The sequence below is a fragment of the Festucalex cinctus genome, chromosome 17 (genome assembly GCF_051991245.1).
Source record: "Festucalex cinctus isolate MCC-2025b chromosome 17, RoL_Fcin_1.0, whole genome shotgun sequence".
NCBI classification, from domain to species: Eukaryota; Metazoa; Chordata; class Actinopteri; order Syngnathiformes; family Syngnathidae; genus Festucalex; species Festucalex cinctus.
In genome coordinates this window covers 2,868,981-2,882,102 of record NC_135427.1, presented here as the reverse complement: position 1 = coordinate 2,882,102, position 13,122 = coordinate 2,868,981, and the positions used below count along the sequence as shown (strand labels likewise).

The window sequence follows — 13,122 nt, the reverse complement described above, 5'->3', positions numbered from 1 at the left end:
ATTTATTTTATGTTAATCTAACCGCCATATTGAATTGGCAAAACGCCGCATTGAGCGCTGATTTACGTCGATGGGGCCGCCATATTGAATGAGGCAAAGTGTACCGATGAGAGAAGATGCTGCATTCTTTTGACTATATTACTAATACTATTATATTAGTGAACTATTTTTATTGTATTTTGTTTTATAATCTAATTCTGCGACCACTCTCTGGCAAACGTGTATATTAATTGACATAACCTCAGAAAATCAAAACTATTCATAGTTAGTTAAATGTTAGCTTAACCAACATCATATCGACAGTACTGCAAAAGTGTTCTGCTGCTACCACCAGATTTGTTTTTATGATTACCATTCATTTCACCAAAAGAACCATCCACCCACCAGAATTGTCACCTTCCATCTGTTCTTCTTCAAACCAGGAAGTAACCTCAGAACTGTGAGTATTAACTACTCGTGCCCTGTGCTAGCTTGGTTGTAAAATTCCAATTTCACAAAACAGTAAAATAAAATACAACCTCTTTTAAACATTGTTTATTTGACAAAATAATGTTTGTGTATAAAACAAATAAATGTGTAAATGTAAAACACTTAAAATGATAACATGTTGAAAGAATTTCAGAGCAAAAAAAAAAATATGGAACAGTCACATGAAGGATTTGAGAAAACTATATACAGTATCCACTGACTAGGGTCAGGTTTTGATTCATCAGGTGAATCAGAGCCTGGTTAGTCTTGAAGTATGATTGCTCTTGTTCTTGATCAGTCTTGTGAGATGATATCCAGGTTGACCAGGTGTCTCATGGTGGGCCTCCCGTGAGGACAGTTCCACGGCTGCTCAATCTCACCCATGTGAGACACCAGTTTCTTCATCTCGCTTGCGCTCAGTGCCGTGCCGATCATCACCTGTGGAAGAACATGGGTAAAACCGTCAACAGATGTCAAACTGAAAACTAGAGTGGAAATAACTGGATGTATAAACTTACAGATTTCCGACAAGCTCTGGAGGCAAACATCTGCCTGACGCGTGACGGCCGACACATGACGCCCGGGCTGTCACTCAGCATGAAGATCAGCTCCTCAATGTCTGCTGGGCCAAATGTCCAGTTCTTACTCGTGGGAAGAGATACCAGCTTGACCCTTTCCATCACCTGAGCTACATTGATGGTAAGTAGGAAATTGTTTACCTTTCTAAAATAGAAAAGTGTTTTTTTTTTTTTTTTTTTTTTTTTTTTTAAACCTGAAAACTCAAAATCATGTTCAAACCTTCTTCATCGATCTGAAATTCAAAGCCATTCTTTCGAAAAACATCGATGTTCTCCATGAGTACGTTTTCGTTGACTGCGGTGAGGTGAAGTTTTTGAGGGCTGAATAGAAGAACAAATTACTAGTTCCTTTTTTTGTTATGTGGAAGAAGTACATCTTGGATACTTACACAATGAGTTTTTGTCCTTGGAGCACCGTGTGTTGCTGCAGCATCTCAAAGTTATATTTCTCATCTGTGGCGTGTTGGTCGATCATGAAGATGTCCGAGTTGAGTTTGGTGATGATGAAGCCCAGATTAAACTGGCCCAGAATCTCCATCTCTTTGAACATGTCTTTGCTGTTAGGGAATGAGAGAGACACACAATTCAAACCTAAGAAAGTCAAAGAAAAAAATCGTCCAAATGATGGTTTATATGTTGAAAAAGCAAAACTGAAAGTCTTGTTCACGATACGTTTCTACCTGATCTCCTTCTTCAGCTCCTCCTCTGCATGTTGGCTTTCTCCCGGGTTGATTTTGGCTCTGAAGCGTCGGTATTGAAGCTCCTCACAGTTTTCTTGCTTCTGCTTCTGGTCCTGTAACCGCCGAATCTTCCCGGTCAGCTCTTGCAACGAGAAATGTAGCGGCACTGCCCTCTTCTGTAAACTGACTGGTGCGTCCACCATGCAGCCCGGGTTCTCTTTCCTGGCCCTTTTCAAAACCGGACTCACAGCGATGCATTCACTGTAAGTGGTTGGTTCAGTTTGCAAGTGAGAATCTTTGTGGATTTTGGTTGTTGTCTCTATCAGGGCTTCCTTTTTCACGCTGGGTTGTTCCACTTCAAAAGCAGGTGAATGTGGGTCACAACTCGGACTATCTGATGAAGGACTTGTGTCCGAACTGGATACAGTGCAAGCTGTCCCCTTGCCATACTTGAACCCATCCAACACTGACCTCCCTGTGCCTGTGTTTAAAATCTGTGTGAGTTGACCAGGAGATTTTCCACCCGCATGAGAGGCAGTAGTTTTTACAGTGTCCTTGAAGAAAGACTTGAGGGTTTTTTGTGCTTGGCCAGTTTTTGCTATGTTGCACTTGACACCAGAATTAAAGCTATGCTGACTTGAAAATGCAGCTTTTAGACCAGCCAGGTTCAGTGATGCTTTCGGACTCCCCATCACTAGTCCTGTGTTATCTCCAGATTCGAGCATGTTGTCTTCAGATTGTTTGGATGGAGTCGCTGAAAAATAAAGTCAGTAATGGTGTTACAGATAGCTAAGTCCTGAATAAAATTCGGTCAACTTACTGCTGCTGGGGATGAGCGTATTGTTCAAACTGATTTTATTGACACCAGCCTCAAACATGCTGATGAGACAAGACTTCAAAATGGCCAACAAGAGTTTCTCCTCCTGAAGGAAAATCTGCCGTTTGTCTGGGGTAACATTTACATCAACGCACTCTGTGAGGGGAAAAAAATAAAAAATACAGTTCAAGTTGATGCTTCAAACTGCCTATAGATGCCACTAGATGGCAGCAAAGCACTACTTTTATCTAGTTGACACTCTTTGAAACCCACTTCAACAAAGTTCTTTCGGGCCAAGATGACACAGAATCACTACTTTTTGTTTACATGAAGCTTCTCAACTCACTTTAACATAGTTCTTTGGCACCAAGATGGCGGCGAAGCACTACTTTTCTTGCTGAATATGTGAATTTTTAAAGATTTCCTCCACAGATACGTTCTACAAAAATATCCAAGAACTTAGTAGAGTTGCGATAACGCTGTAACATGGTTGCAAGTCTGTTTCCTTACCTGAGGCAACTTCTATGTTCAGTGCAACAAATGGATACTGATGTCTGTTATACATATGATAGACTTCATTCACAAGTTTGGTCACCTGCAAGGTGAGAAGAATCAGGTTGAAATTAAAAGCCCATGTTGCGGTACCAACAAATCCATCACATACCTTTTGGGGATCACATGGTCGCTTGTTGATAAAAAAGAATTGTCTGTCTGTGGCACTTCTTCCCACACCGTGGTCTGCTTGTGATACAAACCCCGTGATGCTGCCAAAATTTCTAATTGTTAATACAAAAATCACCATCGCAATGCCACAGTGTTACTCACCTAAAGAGCTTTTTGGGGAGTTCTGCATTCTCAAGTCCATATTCTTCCAGGACCTTCTCATTAGGAGGCACGTGCTGAAAGGGGAGAAGGTTCTGTAGCTGCAGAAATGAAAAGAAGTTCAACAAGTCTAACATCTCATGAGCGTTGCAAAATCCTATCTTCCAACCTGTTTGGGCCCAAATATAGCTCCTATGTTGTCTCTCATATTCTGGCTACCACTCGTGCTAACAACTGTGTTGCGCTTCCCTTGTCCATTTTGGTTGGAGCAGGTAATACGCACTCCTGTGGAGATGATGCAGTAGGACTGCAAAACATGCACCATTTTGGTGAACTCCTGTGGGATAAATGGCAAATCAATTAGCTTGATTTAACTGCTTCATACCGAGTTACACAAAAACAAATTAAATATTCAACTGGCCTTCTTAATATTGCGCTGGAATTCTTTGTGTCTGACAGGCAGGGTTAGGAAGAGCTGCTGCAAGATGACCGTTGTGCCTTGCTGCCGCGGATGTGGTAGCCGCTGAAGCAAGTGGCCTTTGTGGTCAAAGACCAGCTTGGTCCCCACGGGGCAAGACTCATGACAGGTCACCACACTTAGGTCACTGTGAGAAAAATAAATTAAGTAATTAAGTACATTCATTTAACATAGCACTTTAAAGTAGCTTGATGATTTTGTGATACTTTACCTGAGAGCACATAAAGAGCTGAGGGCTTCGCCTCTAAAGCCAAACGTCTCCACGTGGATGAGATCGGAAAAATCCCTCAATTTTGAAGTATGATGTTTTAATGCTGTGGGACAGATGAAGGTTCACAGGTAACAAGTAGAATGGATAGATAAACTCACAGATATACGTACTCAATCCTTCAAAGTTGGCCTCCTCGACGCCTTTTCCGTTATCAGATACTTCCACCAGTTCTATTCCGTGCTCCTTCAGCTTGACATCTGGAACATTTAGTAAAGTCCTACTGGCCATTGTGCCGAAGGGGCTGACATCCATACAATTTCAAGTATCTGTTCTTCTACACAGGTATAGCATGTGTTTACCAATTCTGATCCCTTTCTTACCAATATTGGTAGCCCCAGCATCAATGCTGTTCTCCACCAGTTCTTTAACAGCAGTGGCCAAGGTCAGCACCACCTGCCCTGAGCAGATTTGATGCACTGAGTGCTTGTCAATGGCCTTGATGGCTCCAGCAGGTTCTGAACTACTAAAAGCAAAAGCAAAACAAGCTTTTACAATGACTGCAAACCTTTTGTGCTGCTTCTTCTTCAAAATAAAAAAATCACCTTACCAAGTGTCAGACATCTTTCAGAAAATTTACAGGATTTAGCCTCTACTAAAACGCCCAGAGATTTTAATTCTAAATAGAAAAATGCTTAGTTATAAAATGCAGAACACGGGAGACGAAGTGTTGTTCCCATTGTTAACGTTTCATCTTTTTAAACTGTTTTCAATGATAAAACAGCCAAAGAAAGTTCGCCATGATGTTGTAAACAAACAAAAATGAGCTCTCCAACCGTACCGCGCGCAGTGCAGACGAAGTGTCGCAAACAGTCATCACTGCGTATTAGGTGCGCATTTCGACAGACGAATAATAAAAGTATAGAACCGCAATAGAGAGTAATTGTTAATTGACAAAACTTGAAGAATAAAAACACTACAAACGCACACAAATATAGATATAATTTCTACATGTGACCTCTTAATGCAACATTTAATCGACAAACGCACGACGCCCCAACCGTGCCCCGGCACCATCGAGGGACTGTTGTAAAGAGTCATTACTGCGTGTAAATTTAGCATTCTAATACCCACCGTGGCAGGAAATTATTATTATTATTATTATTTAAAATCATAATCCCACCCCAAAAAAATACTAATGAAATTGACACGAATATATTAAATAAATAGATTAGATCGATAATAGATAGATAGATAATGTTTACGTCTCAGTGTAACGTTTCATCACTCAAAGCGTCCGTACGTAGTTTTAGGGCGCACATGCAAATGATAGTGTTGAACGTAGAAATAAAGTGTCATCGGGAGCTATTTTTTTTTCTTTAAAATGTATTTATAATGTCCAATATCTCAATTTAAACTCATGTTTGCTTGATTTAGCATTTCATAGTTTTAACGAAAGCAAATAATAGTTTGTAGTAATACGTTCTATTGGCGGACAGTCCCTTCCGCCAAGTCTGAAGAAAGATGGCCGCCGCCAACTTGGAGTGAAACTTAGTGAGAGTTCCTGTCCGATAACAGATATATGTAACCATGTTTGTTTTAACAAACACAGGTAGCCTTCGCTCACGTTAATTCCGATCCTCTGTGATTTATAATGGCAAAGTAACATGTACAGTTTAACGTCCGCCAGCAGGCTCTTGCGATCGGAGGAATGTTCTAGTAGCAGTAATAAGCTTCTTGTTCCCCGAAGCCGTCTGGTTAAAGCCGTTAGTAATCATGACTGCAGTAGCCTGCCAAGTCTTGCCACCCAAGAGGACGATGAAGTACGCTTTGACAGTAAGCAGCTTTTCTTCTAAATAGTTTGTGTTATGTAACGTTTCCACACGTAAAGGTAGCAGCAGGTGACTATTGAGTATTAGCTCGTGTTAGCCAGTAGTCGCCTCCTGAACAATACGTTAAGTAAAGCCTTAAAAGACAGGAAAAAAAAGTTGGTTAATGTTCGCTTTAAAAAGACATTAAAGTGTACAGATTATAATCAAGCTGAAACTAGCACTGACGTCAGTGGTGGGAAGTAACGAAATGTAAATGGTAAATGGCACTTCATTTTTTCCACGTTACAAGGTATTTAAATATAAATAGATAAATACCATAATTGAGATTTTGATCCCTTTTTAAGACAGAACCGGAACGAGAGAATATTAATGATGATGATGATGATTCAGCTGATTCGGAGAAGCAAGCTATTCCCCACCACTGCATAATAGACTGTCACTTGTTTACATTTTTCCCCCCAGATTACAAAGATGATTAAAGGTGCAAGTCTCTTAATCGGCATTCACAAGTTTCAACATTAACAACACAGCCACCTAACTGAAATAAACAGGTGAGGTAGGTGGAGGAAACCAGCAGCACTGCTTGAGGCTGCGGCGAGAGGAAATATTTTACTAAAAATTAGACTGAACACTGGTAGCCTGAAAACTCACATCAGCCAACAAACTCACAGGACCCTCCTGTAACAGTGATAGGACATACACGCAGTGGTTGAGCAATATCCTCTTTATTTAAATGTAGAATTAATGACGCCACCGCCTAGTGTACAACAAATGCTTTGAAAGAGTGAATTTTTAGTTTGATATTGGTATTACCATTCCCCTTAATGCATATACTGTGTCAGTAATACTAAGTTCCGCCTTTTTTAATTATTATCTATGGGTAGAAGGAGCTTCAAAAACAATTTCAGACAGTCCTTTAAGATCATTCTTGCTATAATATTATCTCATCTTATGCTGCCTCCCTGTTCATCAAGTGAGGTGGAGGTCTGACGGCCACTGGCCCTTCAAGATAAGCAGGGCAGCTGTGCACGCCCCCATATGTATAAACTAGATGAGCATATTTGCCTTCAAATTGAATAGAATTTTCATTGGTGCTGCTCTGGGTGTTATGGAAGCATGGAACAAAAACAAAAAAACATTGTTGAAATAATAGCTAAAGTAATCGAGGAAGGTAAGAGAATTCTACTTTTGATATAACATTTTTTTTAACAGTAGAGGTTGTCATATCTGCAGTGTTGTTGTTGTTTTTTTTTGTTTTTTTTTTAAATAGAAGCTCAAATAGTACTTGTAAAAGTAATTGCATTTGAATAGTCTGTGATACTTTATACTGTAATGCCATTATGTGTTGCAATTGTGACACACGTTGGTCAAAAAATACAAGCTTCTTGAACATGGCGCAAGTTTCGCTCATGTCTGCGCGTGTTATTGCCGCGTCCTCAATCCGTATTCTGTATTTCCAGCTTCTGACACTGACAGTCACCATGACGTGCTCATGGCGGGTAGACGCTACCCGTCCGTCCAAGAATTTGCCTCGGCTATCCCCAACCACCTCCTCCTGGGCTCCCTGCTGGAGCACCTGTGCTTCGTTTACGAGAGTAACCCAGCACGCTCGCGAATGCTATTTAAAGGTACAGAGCGCAACGTTGACATGATGTCAAATCCTATTGCCGCCTGAAATTTTGCCATTTTGTTTTTGTCTCTGTTTAGTGATTGGCCAGCGCTTGGCTTCAATGAATCTTCTCTCGCCATTGGCCATTAGCGACGAGTTCAGCACAGTCAGACTCCAACACAACCGGGCCTTCACCGAGCTGCTAAATGCCGCTAGCTCCTCACTGTACCCACAGGTATTTTTATTTATTTATTTTTAAGTCCTCATCAATATCTTAGATCAGTGGTTTCATAAACTATGGTCCGGAGGCCATTTGCAGCCTGCTGTATTTACTAAAAATAACGTTTGACATGGTCTGCATTGCAATTAAAAAAAAAACAAAAAAACAACAACAAAAAATTGTTTTAATTTCTAGTTTTATTTCTTTATGTCAATGTTTATGATTTGAGTATCTTTTATTGTTCTCATTCTGTAGGAACAACAGCTTGACATAAACGCACACAATCCTGCACACAATCCTGCACTAAGGTGAAATGTTCTTGTTATTAAAATACTTGAAGCAAAAAAGGGCATTTTGATAAATATATTTCCACATATCCTCCTGACTAAATATATATACTAAATATACTATAATGGGCTAAATAAGTGAAGTATCCATTTAAGCCTTAATATGTATAAAGAAAACATAGTAAATTTTAATGCTTGTATGATGTAAATGCTAAATAAAATAAATAAATAAATACTTGAAGCATCTCACAATTAATGTCATACAAGTCAAATGTATTATTGTTAGAATGATCTCCTGTTTTGAGATGTTGTTTGTCCTCCCGCAGGCTAAAGGAAGGACTGTTTCAAGCCCAGACGTCACGTTACCTGAGCGAGTTTGACGAAATTGGTAGAATTGGAAAAGGATCTTACGGAAATGTTTATAAGGTGATTACTGCATTATCGGTAATTATTATTTGGCTATTTTGACTGTTGCACGTCCGCCACCAAATTTCTCTTACCTGTGACAAAGGTGGTGAACAAACTGGATGGGCAGTGCTACGCCGTGAAGAAGATTCTTATTAAAAAAGTCTCAAAGGATGACTGCATGAAGGTGAGAAGTCAGCGGAAGTTTTGATTTTTGCTTCCGCATCCAAAATATCAGCTCCTAATTGCGATGTTCCTGTTACGAAATAGGTCCTCAGGGAAGTGAAAGTGCTGTCCAGTTTGCAGCATGTCAACGTCGTCGGCTATCACACAGCGTGGATGGAACACGTTCAGCCCGCGACATGTGAGGCAACTCGGATTATTTTTCTCGTTTAATAACCTCTCAAGTCAAAGCGGTAATGGCGCAATGTCTCGCTTTGCAGGTGCAGAGAATATCCTACCTGAACTGGCCTCACCTGCTCAAAAAGACATGTAAAATCACTAAAATATTTATACCAGGGCTGAATACTGCAGTTGTGATTTAATATGTGATTATTTTTTTGTAACACAAGCAAAAAAAAAAAATCTGTTTTACAATAAACTAGACTAAGTGCAATTTCTGGAGAAATTGTGTGGGAATGCTGAAAGCTGAATGCTAATCGCTGAATGATAAAATTTGAATGCATGTGGAATGCTTATGAAGTAAATTGAGAGATAAATTATGAAATTGTGACCTCCTGGTTACTGGGCAATGCACTTTACCAACTGTGCCACCAAGCAGTGTAAGGCACCTGGTAATGATAAGTTACATGTATGGAAGTGGACGTGGAAAGTGATACTTAGGAAAAGTTAAATGTCTGTCCCATTGAAAGTGAATGGAAAAACGTTTATATTACAAGTTAAATTGTGCAAATACTGTCAGTAATGTGGAATCAGACGATATATACCCCGGGAGGTGTGAATTTATGAAGCTAGTTGATGGAGATTAAAAATCACAATAACTTGTGAATGCTTCAGCATTCCCACAACTATCAGATTTTTGTTTTTTTATACATAAATGCTAACAGAATTTGAGTCTAACATGCGTGACCCTTTTGTTGCAGTTCTGACGAGGACCCCGACAGCAGTAGCTCAAGTTTCTCTGTCGTTTTCCAAAGCCAAAGCCAGCCGCAGGCCAACGCTTCTTCAAACGCCGCCGTGCCCCCTCCAAGTCACGGGCCGCCCGCCCAAGCCCGAGCGCTGACACTCGACAAGGGCCAAGGGGTGTGTCCCAACATGATGCGACGGATCCCCGAGAACTACGTCCCCTGCGTCTTCCTGGGACAGAGGGCGTCCGTTCAAGCCTCCAAATGTCCCGCCATCGGTTGGGACGCGTCGGGGCGGTTCGAGGAGGAGTCCAGCAGCGACAGCATCGAGGTCAACAACAACAACTCCTCCTGTGTTGAAAAGAAGTGCGAGCAGTATAACAACAACAAGCAGGCGGCAAGACCCTCTAAAGAGGTAAGTGTACTAAAGTGGAAGAAAATAAAAGTGTCATTTCAGGAGATTAGATGTCCTGTGTGAGTAGTACAGTGGACTGTTTGCATTTTCTTCTGTTGAAATAGGAACGTAGTAATTGGGGACAAGGAAGTACACGTGCCTTGAACTATGTGTATACATGAGCCATCATTTGGGTTAATTTATTTATTTATGTTTTGTAACTCACTCCAGAATAGGGATGTAACGATAAGGGCAATATCGTGATATTAAAACTGCCACAACATCGTCGTCGTCATGTTCACAATATTTAAAAGGAACACATCTGTTAAAAGAGTCAGGTTGATTTCCATGTGTGCGGTTCTAGCACCCTCTAGTGGCTAGTTTATTAGTGCAATTTAATTTTTGTTTACTTAGATTTACTTTTTATCGGCTGTCAGATTTTTAAAAAAGGCTGATACCGATATTTGTCAAAAATACTCAATATCGACGCCCATCGCTGATTATCAGTCTATCCCTAAAAATGTCATCAAGCTGTTTACTACTTCAAATTTAAAATGGCCTCATAAGCCTGAAAGGCCGCTAGCTTAATGCTAGCAACGCATATTGGGAAACAACCTAGAACAAGTAGCTTATGTATGATGGTGTTATATCATCACTGTTCAAATGTCACTATTTATTTCTACGCAAACAGTGCAGTAATAGATAATATAACAATATTCATAGGCATATATTCTTTATCATCTGGGAAAAGTCTCGTGTGTTTGTCTGTGTCGTACTGCCCCCATGTGGCCAAAGGAGCTGCTATGGATTAAAAAAAAATAAAATAAAAAGTTTTAGGATCAAAGTTTGTGTCTAAACTAGCAATATATGTTTCTCCAGCTTTGCACGCAGCTTCAGTGGCGGCCTATGCACTTGAGAGTCCATTTTAAAAGGATTTTATTGGTTTTTAAATCTGTAAATGGTCTTATCTCGCTGAGCTGCTTTACCCGGACACTGTTGCCAGCTGCTCCTTGGATCTCAACAAAAGCTCCGAAGGGACACTGTATTTTCATTTGCTGCCCTTAAAATTAAGCGGGCTTGATGGATCAATACTTTGTGAATGAAAAATGGTAAATGTTTTTTGAAGCATTACATTGAAGGGCAGATTTAAAGTAAAAAAATATAAACAAGACCAAAGTCTCTGTGGCCCAATCTGCCTTTGCACATTACACAAGCCTTTTTGATGTCTATTTTAAAGCGCTTAAACCTTTTAGTTTCATTGTTTTATCACTGATTTCAGCTGTAATTTGTTTGAAGTAACCTCCTGACTACCAGCAATTCAAATTTGTCCTCTGCAGTGGACCTTTTTTAAACCTGAATATCTCTCACATATGATTGATGATATGATTGAATTAACTCCTTTATGTGCTCTATAGAGGACATTGAGAGCTTTCCAATGATACCAAATGTGTAGCAATGGGGCTTTACTGCCTTTGATGCATCATAAAAGAAAATGGCTTCCCTCACTGCAAGCCCTTTTTTGGGAAGAGGTGTATAACACTTTTTATTGAACAAATTTAGGCTTTAAATGTTGTTAGCATGTTTTCTATAAGACTCTTAAGAACACATTAAAGTATTGTTTGAATTATTTTAACTGTATTTTAGCCTAACATTTAGGTTTTAAAAATGTCCTCTGTAGTGGACACATCATAGCTTAAAAATAAAAACTTTTTTTTTTCCCAAAAATTAATTTTGCAGTATTCCAGTTACTTCACAAAGATTATGGAATATCAAAATAAACATGATTGGACAATATTTTTTTCCTGGTAGTCAGAAGGATATCCGTGAGTGCTTTATGAATAAAGTTGGTGTGATATGGCGTGCGCAGGTCCACTTCCACCTGATGCTCTACATCCAAATGCAGCTATGTGAGCGTTCGCTCAAGGACTGGATGATCGAGAGGAATTCCAAGCCCAAAGAGGAGCAAGCTTCTAGAAGTATTCACTCTGCATCAATTTCATATTGAAAAAAAAAAAAAAAAAAGCAAAATATGCACGCATGAAGTATCACATTGGTTGAACTTACTGTAAAATATTTCCGACAATCATCTTCCCTTCCCAGGTCCTTATGGATGTGTGAATGCTGAGCACACGTTCAGTCTGCTAAGAAAGATCCTGGAAGGGGTGGAATACATTCACTCGCGTGGAATCATTCACAGAGACCTAAAGGTAATTGGTGGTTTAAAATGATGATACTCTACGCTAATTATTGTTTCAATTTCTTCACAGCCAAGGAATATTTTCCTCAACGGTCATGACTGTCACGTTCGTATTGGCGACTTCGGCTTGGCCTGCAGTGGTTTAATACTAGATAGTCACGAAATTTCTCCCATCAGCGGTAATACATCGTTTGCCGCATTTTAACACCAGAATAGCAAATTGTTTAAATTTATCATGTTTCTGGTGTGCGTTTCAGATTTGACACATACTACTGGTGTTGGTACATTTGTCTACGCTTCACCAGAGCAACTGAGGAGCTCCCACTATGATTCAAAGGTATAGAGGTGTATAAAAAGAGATTTTTCTTTTGCTAAAATATTGTCTTTTCTCCCCTAGTCGGACATGTACAGCATTGGGGTGCTCGCTCTTGAGCTTTTCCAGCCATTCGGAACGGAGATGGAGCGAGTCCGGACACTCGGGGACCTGAGAGAGGGCAAAATGCCAGACTCCTTCAGCAACAGATGGCCCGTCCTAGCCAATTACATCTTGCAGCTGACTAGCACCGAGCCCAGCGTGCGGCCCACAGCCAGCCAGCTTCTACAGAGTGAACTCTTCCGCAATAAAGATGTAGTATGTAACTTTGTCGAGTTAAACGACAAATCTTACGAATTCAATTAAATTATTCATGTTGTGTTTTTCTTCATTCAGGTGATCTATGGTTTGCAGAAAAAGGTTGAAGAACAAGAGGAAGAAATCCTTCATCTGAGGAAACAAATCCAGCGGCTCCAGTGTTCGCACAGCACTTTTCAAAATGGTCAGAGTTGGGAAAACACCTGACACTTTAAAAGTTCACCAAATATTTCAAATTTAGTGACTTAATTTTTGTATGTGAGTGTCTGTGTTCTTGGGAGATTTGTGTGGAAAGGTGCATTAGAAAAATTGTATGTCATATTAAATTATTGACAGTGCTTTATGGTATTGGGCAATTTTTTATTTTTATTTTTTTATTTTATTTTTTTAACTTGTCAACAGTTTGAAAAG

General features: G+C 39.9%; 2 protein-coding genes across 4 annotated transcripts; one reads left to right on the top strand and one right to left on the bottom strand.

Moving 5' to 3' along the window:
- Positions 1-528: 528 nt before the first annotated feature.
- Positions 529-5,873, bottom strand: LOC144004636 (mismatch repair endonuclease PMS2-like). 3 transcript variants are annotated; one of them, XM_077501986.1, is made up of 16 exons: positions 4,893-5,873; positions 4,662-4,730; positions 4,435-4,577; positions 4,225-4,311; positions 4,055-4,157; positions 3,787-3,970; positions 3,535-3,702; positions 3,369-3,466; positions 3,208-3,307; positions 3,054-3,138; positions 2,547-2,699; positions 1,727-2,480; positions 1,436-1,603; positions 1,267-1,367; positions 987-1,156; positions 530-906 (listed from the first exon to the last, which is right to left on the bottom strand). In XM_077501986.1, exons 2-16 carry the CDS (start codon positions 4,673-4,675, stop codon positions 763-765), a joined length of 2,472 nt encoding a protein of 823 aa, XP_077358112.1. In that variant the 5' UTR covers positions 4,676-4,730; positions 4,893-5,873; the 3' UTR covers positions 530-762. The 3 variants fall into 3 exon arrangements, with proteins under 3 accessions (XP_077358113.1, XP_077358112.1, XP_077358111.1); XM_077501987.1 differs by having other exon boundaries at positions 529-906; positions 4,435-4,574; positions 4,662-5,873; XM_077501985.1 differs by having other exon boundaries at positions 4,662-5,873.
- On the top strand, positions 5,353-13,049 carry LOC144004640 (eukaryotic translation initiation factor 2-alpha kinase 1-like). Its single transcript, XM_077501993.1, has 15 exons — positions 5,353-5,887; positions 7,344-7,511; positions 7,591-7,727; positions 7,968-8,020; positions 8,326-8,425; positions 8,511-8,591; positions 8,675-8,768; positions 8,848-8,896; positions 9,508-9,904; positions 11,751-11,859; positions 11,984-12,090; positions 12,151-12,259; positions 12,338-12,417; positions 12,478-12,711; positions 12,790-13,049. The coding sequence occupies exons 1-15, from the start codon at positions 5,719-5,721 to the stop codon at positions 12,916-12,918; spliced, it is 2,016 nt and encodes a 671-aa protein (XP_077358119.1). The 5' UTR covers positions 5,353-5,718; the 3' UTR covers positions 12,919-13,049.
- Positions 13,050-13,122: the final 73 nt, after the last annotated feature.

Coding starts and splice junctions, on each gene's coding strand:
- LOC144004636 (XM_077501985.1), bottom strand. Junction 3,971..4,054: donor AGCTCTTTATGTGCTCTCAG/GTAAAGTATCAC, acceptor TTTTTCTCACAG/TGACCTAAGTGTGGTGACCT. Junction 1,368..1,435: donor CAAGGACAAAAACTCATTGT/GTAAGTATCCAA, acceptor TCTTCTATTCAG/CCCTCAAAAACTTCACCTCA.
- LOC144004640 (XM_077501993.1), top strand. CDS start 5,719: ATGTACAGTTTAACGTCCGCCAGCAGGCTCTTGCGATCGGAGGAATGT. Junction 12,260..12,337: donor CGAAATTTCTCCCATCAGCG/GTAATACATCGT, acceptor TGTGCGTTTCAG/ATTTGACACATACTACTGGT. Junction 12,418..12,477: donor GCTCCCACTATGATTCAAAG/GTATAGAGGTGT, acceptor TTTCTCCCCTAG/TCGGACATGTACAGCATTGG.